The sequence below is a fragment of the Triticum dicoccoides genome, chromosome 2A, assembly GCF_002162155.2.
Source record: "Triticum dicoccoides isolate Atlit2015 ecotype Zavitan chromosome 2A, WEW_v2.0, whole genome shotgun sequence".
In the NCBI taxonomy this organism is placed as follows: Eukaryota; Viridiplantae; Streptophyta; class Magnoliopsida; order Poales; family Poaceae; genus Triticum; species Triticum dicoccoides.
Genome location: NC_041382.1, coordinates 724,251,604 through 724,258,877, shown reverse-complemented (window position 1 = coordinate 724,258,877; position 7,274 = coordinate 724,251,604). Strand labels below are relative to the sequence as shown.

Here is a 7,274-nt window from a genome sequence, read left to right as displayed (position 1 = left end):
GGAGATACCTTTTGGGAGAGGAATTTAAAAAGGAACAGTTCTAAGGTCTACCCCCTCCTGGTTCAAAATACTTAAACTTTTTTCCCTAAAAAACACTTAAACTTTTAGGTTTGTCGTACATCAAACATCTTTATGTTTGACTAAGTTGATTGGAAAAAATGCCAGCATCTACAATACCAAATTAGTTTCGTATTCATCATAAAATACATTTTCATAGAATATATATTTGATGTTGTTGATGTAAATGTTTGATGTAAATAAACAAACATAAAACTACAAATATTTTAAAATGCAGGAAGTATAATTGCAAATTTGCAGCACAGAAACCAAGTTAGACTTGAACTTTTGATTCGGGGAGATGAAAGGTTAATTATCTATGATTACTTATACTACCTCCCTTCCGATTTATAGAGCTCATATCAAAATTTCAGTTTTCCTGTTTTATAAGTATCATATTTATTACTTCCCATCACATGTTCAGATTCAAGGTGCATACAATCTCTGCATGCAAGAATTAAGATAAAACTCACCAATGCATGTAATACCCCTTGGTCATTTATTGGCCACGCATACATGCATTGCAATTAATGCATTGGTAAACATATTTTTTTGAGGAAAACGAGCGTGTTAATTGAGTACTTTTGCATATTACAAAAATCTACTCATCATCTAACTTGGCCGGTAAGATTTTTGAATTGGGCCATATAAACCGAAAGGGAGGTAGTATCTAACAAAAGCTTGGATGCATTCCTTTTTGCATGCCCAAGCTTCTGATACATATTACAACTTTTTTATTAACCAAAGGATATGAATAATGATGCCCCGCAAAAAAAAAAGATATGACTGATGACTGGTGATGTGTACCTATTCATATTTGAAGATGCTACAAGGCATTCAATGCTTGAAAGGCCCACACCCTTCAATATTATTAACTGAAGGGGTAACAAGTCGAAAGTGCCCTTCTCAGCTGGAGCTCATATGAGATCAAGTGAACAGTAAAATCAGAAAAAAAAAAGAAAATTCCTGATTTTTTTGCGGCAAAATTTGACAAATGTTTTCAATACTTGCAAATTGTCATCACGAAATAACATTCGTGGATGTCGTGGCAAAAGAAACAAAATCAGCACTCTAAAAATAGTTTTTTGGAGCATCAATTTTGTTATTTTTTCCACGACTTAGATAAATATCATTTTACGATGAAATTTTGCAAACATTTATCAAATGTTGCTGCAAAAAAGTGATGTTTTTTCAATTTTCTTTTCTAATTTTACTGTTCACTAGGAATACAGCGGCGTGCTGCATTTTTCTGCTAGGTGTGGAATGGTTTGATCTTCAGCGTCATACAAAAATCGGATGCAAAGTGTCATACTTATAGCATTGTTCATTAAGATCAAGTTTAATCTAGAAGACGGAGAGTGGTGTTAATTCAGAAATTCGACAGTTGATCAGTGGTATATAGAACAGCCTCCTAGGAGCTAGTAAATGACCCAAAATTATTGTTTACCGAAAACGAGATCGCTTACTATGGGTATAGTTCTCAGTAAAGTTCTCACCATAGGCCAATTTTATTCTACTTCTACGGGAGCCACATGTTTGGAAAAACATTGCAACAAAAATTGTTCGTTCATATCATTAGTTCCTCAATTTACTACGTATGTAGCATAGCGCACCGTCAGCTCGCAAGGGGAATCTGGCTCATACGGGCAGCTACTGATCAAGGCTAGAATACAAAACCCAGGGAAGCAGCCCAAGAATTGCCAATGTCAAACAACACACGGCATCAGCACACACGTCGCTGTTCCACTGTGGGTCAAGCTCATGACTTTTTTGTGGCCAAGGCCGTGATGAGAGACCAGATAGATCGTCGGAGAGCAGAGTGAAGAAGACACCACACGCCGCGTACACGACCACCAGCTTACCTTCCTCCACTAGAAATGCGGCAGCAACAGCAAGCATACCCACATGACATGATGTGAGGTTTCTCCTGTCGCCCTCTCACTCCAGACTCCAATCTGAACCCGTAGTGACGAATTTTCTTTGCGCGTGCAGCACCGTCGCCGTGTGAGACTTGGGTTCTGCTCTCCGGCCGGTCGTCTACTGGCCGGCCATCTGTCCTATGGTCTATGTCGACCTTGATGTCTTTATCCATATCACTAGTCCCATTAACTCCACAGTTTGACATCTTGCATCTATATCTACGACACATTTTCACCCTCGGCACAAGCAGAGATGAAGGAGGCAGCCTAATGGCTATGCGCTACATCCCCATCTTCTTCCTCCTATTCTTGAGTTCATTCTGCAAATCCGATGATCAACTCACACAAGCAAAGCCACTCACCCACGGCCACACTCTCGTCTCCGAAAGCGGAGATTTTGCTCTTGGCTTCTTCTCCCCGACGGCCTCCAACAGGAGCTTTTACCTTGGCATATGGTACCATAGCCTCCCCGGACCACGGACTGTTGTGTGGGTCGCCAATCGAGACAACCCAATCACCAACCCTTCGTCTGGGACGCTTACCGTCACCAACAATTCATCATTGGTATTATCTGACTCCAATGGCCGCAATATATGGATGACAGCAAGCAATATAGCCGCTAGAGTTGCCAGAGCTCATGCAGTGCTACTCAACTCGGGAAACTTTGTTCTCCGGTCGCCGAATGGCGCGGACATATGGCAGAGCTTTGATCATCCGACCGACACAATGCTTCCAACAATGAGATTTTTGGCAAGCTACAAGGCACAAGTCGTCGGGCGGTTCATTGCTTGGAAGGGACCACATAACCCGTCCTCCGGGGACTTTTCCTTAAGTAGTGACCCCAGCTCGACAACCCCCCAGCTCGTCATTTGGCATCTGAGCAAGCCATACTGCCGCACCACTGTGTTGAATGAAGCTTCGGTGATTTACGGAGGGACATACCTGAGCAACACCGGATCTGTATTGTATGAAGCAAATATTAACTCTAGAGGTGAGTACTACATCATGTTCACAGTCTCCGAGAACTCGCCATTCACACGCATCACACTTGACTACAGTGGCAAGTCCCAATTTCTAAGCTGGAACAATCAGTCATCTTCATGGGCACTAATTGGTGAACACCCCACTGCTGCATGCGACCTCTATGCCTTGTGTGGCCCCTTCAGTTATTGTGACTACACTCAGATTATCCCAGCCTGCCAATGTCTTGAGGGGTTTGAGCCCATTGATGATATTAGCTCTTCTAAAGGATGTAAGAGAAAGAAAGTGCTGAAATGCAGCAAACCGAGTCATTTTGTGTCCTTACCTGGGATGAAGGTTCCAGACAAGTTCTTGCACATACAGAATAAAAGCTTTGATGAGTGTACTGCCGAGTGCAACCGCAACTGCTCATGCACGGCTTACGCATATGCCAACTTGAGCAGGGCTGGTGCTATGGCCGACTCATCAAGGTGCTTGGTTTGGTTAGGGGAACTTATTGACGCTGGGAAAGGAACCGCTGGCGAGAACCTTTACTTCCGACTTGCCGATGCTCCTGGTATTTGGTCTCCCATTCCCTCTATTTCCATGGAAATAGCATGTGTTTCTAGGCACTCAACTAGCTTTCTAAAATTTTCATGGTATTTATGCAAGTGAATTGTCAATTTCTTACCAGTTGCATTTATGCAGTTGAGAAAAAGATAAGTTCAGTAAAGATTGTACTCCCGATTGTGGCATTCTTGCTGCTACTAACATGCATAGCCCTCGTCTGGATGTACAAATGCAGAGGTAGAGTAACAAACGTCCTCTTATTACTGAAATATGGCATTCTTATAGCACAAGTTAAGAAATAATGGATGTCCCAACCAGCAGGCAAACGGCGAAGGAGAGAAAACCAGAACAAACTAATGCAAGGCTACTTTAGTACATCCAACAGACTCAGAGGCGAAAGTACAGAATTTCCATTTGTTAGCTATGAAGACATCCTTTCAGCAACAAATTTTTTCGCTGATTCGAACTTACTTGGGCGCGGAGGTTTTGGCAAAGTTTACAAGGTAACTGAAAGTGATACCTGTAGTATAACAAGTTTTGGATAGAAAAGTAAACAAACCTAATTTACCCTTCAATTGTTTTTTAACTCTAGAAAAATCCTTAATTTTGAATTTTTTGGTGACCTAAAAAAATTGCTGCCAAAATACCGCCCACCACACACACATTAGTTGTCGTAACCAAGAAACTGCCCCTGACTTGGATGATGTGGTGTGGATATGTTGATGACTTATGATCCTCTATTTATTATTATTATTGCTGACCGAATAACTTGAAGTGGGTACCAAATTAGTGAAACACGTCCGTCTTGATGCCATATTGTCTAAATCGACATTGTTTGGGATGAGTTGGTGATTTCCACTAGTTTTGATGTTCAAATTTATAAAGTTGAAATAATATCTCCTCGGCTCAAAGTTAAAAAGGCGACAAAGTGCACTTCGTGTGAAAAGGCAACTATATGAGTCAAGGCATTGCTGCTCAATTGAGAAATATGAGCTTATGCAGGGCACACTGAAAGGTGGAAATGAAGTTGCTGTCAAGAGGCTCAGTAAGGGTTCTAAACAAGTCAGGCCCGTTGACAAGGCTGTGAGAACGGTGCGATCGCACAGGGCCCCCGAAATCTTGGGGCCCCCGATCAGGGAAAACCAACACAACATCCTGTAAAAAAAAGTTGAAACCTTCCCTCAAAAAATCAGGCTGATCTGATCTGATGCGGAAATCAGGCTGATCTGATCTGTTGCGGTCTGATGCGAGTCGTCGTAGGTCCCACGCCCCGAGAAATCGCTAACCCGCTGCCTTCGCTCGAATCTCGATCGTGCGCCGCCTCCTCTCCTCCCCAGAAAGTGCCTCACGTCTGAACTCCCCTCCTCCCGACGGGAATAGCGGATGGTAGTGGACCAACGTTGAAGGTGGATCGATCCTGCCTGGCCATGGCGGCATGGCGTTGTAATTTCCCCCAGTCTCCTCTACTCCCTACGTAAGCTCTGAACCTTCTTCTCATGATTCCTACCCCTAAATTATCTTCTTTTTTACATCTATGATTTGGGTTTCAGGCAATTGTTACAGCAATGATAATAGCGAGTTAGCGGCAGTAGCCGTGTTTATCTTCAATATCTTTTCTATTGCGCTTCATCCGATCTTTTGGTATCTAGATAGTCGACCCTCCTTTTATTCCCCACTCCTACATCAATTTTCCACAGAGAATATTTTTCCTCAAATTTTGTATCTCTTCTGTTCAGACAGGATGGCAGGGCGTGGTGAGTGACCTTTGATTTCTCTCTTTAGGATGCGGGTTAGGAGGCAAAATGGACTGCACCACAGCATCTGGGGGTGTGGTGCAGCTAGGCTCATGATGGCAGGGTGAGGTGAGCGAGTTTTGTACCTTTTGAAATGCTTAGTTTGATGATGAAATACCACAGGGTACCGAATTTATATTTCCTTTTTCAATTACTTGATTGTGCTTAACACTCCTACCTCGAGCAAACCTGGATTTTGCGACCCCATACCTTTAGACTTTTAGCACTGATATTACATATATGAAAAATAGGAGTGTGCTTTAGTTATGTTAGTACGTTAGCGTATGAACATTTCAAAATTTAGGGCCTCATTTCGCATTTCGCACCGGGGCCCCTATTTCCTGGAGACGGCCCTGAAACAAGGTATAGTGGAGTTCAAAAATGAAGTAGTTCTGATTGCCAAGCTGCAGCGCAAGAACCTAGTCAGACTTCTTGGATTTTGCATTCAGGAGGATGAGAAGTTGCTGATCTATGAATATTTACCTAACAAAAGTTTGGACGCCTTTCTTTTTGGTATGTGCTAGTTTGTTGATCACATATAGCAGAATTCTTACATTAACCCAAATGATATTCATTATGACTAGTTTCTTTCATGCTAATCGTGACAGATGCTGCACGAAAACATGTGCTTGATTGGCTGACGCGGTTCAAAATAATTAAAGGGATAGCAAGAGGGCTTCTTTATCTTCACCAAGATTCAAGATTAACAACAATTCATAGAGACCTCAAAGCAAGCAACATTCTATTGGACACCGAAATGACTCCAAAAATTTCGGATTTTGGTATGGCAAGAATCTTTGGTGCAAACCAAAATCATGCAAAGACAACCAGGGTCGCTGGGACATACTCCCTCCGTTCGGAATTACTTGTCGCAGAAATGTATGTATCTAGACGTATTTTAGTTCTAGATACATCCATATCCGAGACAAGTAATTCCGAACGGAGGGAGTAGTAAGTAGCTTGTGAACTATCAAACCACTAAAAGACTACTTTTTATGGTTAAGGAGACTTTACTTTATACATTCCATACTAACCTGTTGATTGTTTTAAACAGTGGCTACATGTCACCTGAGTATGCGATCGGAGGTGCCTTTTCAGTGAAATCCGACACTTATGGCTTCGGCGTTCTTCTGTTGGAGATTGTTAGTGGGTTGAAGATCAGCTCACCTCAGCACAAGACAAACTTTTGTAGTCTGATAACTTATGTAATTTTTATGGAATACGCAAAATTACAAGTTAACAACCTTGCAGGATAACACAAAAAAATATTTGTAACATGATTTCCTCATATTGGCCAGGCATGGAGAGTATGGGAAGATGGAAATGCAACCGAGCTAGTGGACTCTTCAATTTTGCCAAGCTGCCCACTTCAGGAAGTTTTACGGTGTATTCATGTGGGACTCTTGTGTGTTCAAGACCATCCCGATGATAGGCCACTAATGTCATCTGTTATGTTTATGATAGAGAATGAAAGCGCACTGCTTCCAACTCCAAAACAACCTGTATATTTCTCTCCAAGTAAGTGTGACGATGGAGAAGCAAGGGACAGCATGAACTATTCTGTAAATGTAATGAGTTCCACTACAGTAGAAGGCCGTTAGATGTTTAATAACATAGTTTGCACACATCCTAGTATAGCTTAGTTGTATGCTTCACGATTTACTTTTTATGTACCGAACTCTTACTTAGGTGCTTGTAATATTTATGTGTTTATTGTATAAGAAAAGTTGTGAATAGCAGAGGCGTGGTAACATGTTGATCTCCTTCTGTTGCTCAGGCATGGAGATTATGGGAATATGGAAACGCAATTGAACTTGTGGACTCTTTATTTGTTACAAGTTGCCCATTTAATGAAGTTTTGCGGTGTATTCATACGGGAATCTTGTGTGTTCAGGACTGTGCTAATGATAGGCTACTAATCTCATAGGTTATGTTTATGTTGGAGAATGAAAGCGCACCACTTCCAACTCCAAAG

At 41.8% G+C, this 7,274-nt stretch overlaps 1 protein-coding gene across 1 annotated transcript; it reads left to right on the top strand.

The window, feature by feature from the left end:
• The first annotated feature begins 2,246 nt into the window (after positions 1–2,246).
• On the top strand, positions 2,247–7,035 carry LOC119356655 (G-type lectin S-receptor-like serine/threonine-protein kinase B120). The gene is made up of 8 exons (XM_037623637.1): positions 2,247–3,513; positions 3,645–3,743; positions 3,828–4,009; positions 4,509–4,568; positions 5,647–5,812; positions 5,908–6,145; positions 6,354–6,504; positions 6,598–7,035. Exons 1-8 carry the CDS (start codon positions 2,247–2,249, stop codon positions 6,898–6,900), a joined length of 2,466 nt encoding a protein of 821 aa, XP_037479534.1. The 3' UTR covers positions 6,901–7,035.
• The last annotated feature ends 239 nt before the right edge of the window (positions 7,036–7,274 follow it).

What these genes read in the sequence shown, in the direction of transcription:
- LOC119356655 (XM_037623637.1), top strand. Translation starts at nt 2,247, where the DNA reads ATGGCTATGCGCTACATCCCCATCTTCTTCCTCCTATTCTTGAGTTCA. An exon ending in CTGGATGTACAAATGCAGAG is followed by an intron (nt 3,744 to 3,827) that starts GTAGAGTAACAA and finishes CCCAACCAGCAG; the next exon opens with GCAAACGGCGAAGGAGAGAA. An exon ending in ACCAGGGTCGCTGGGACATA is followed by an intron (nt 6,146 to 6,353) that starts CTCCCTCCGTTC and finishes TGTTTTAAACAG; the next exon opens with TGGCTACATGTCACCTGAGT.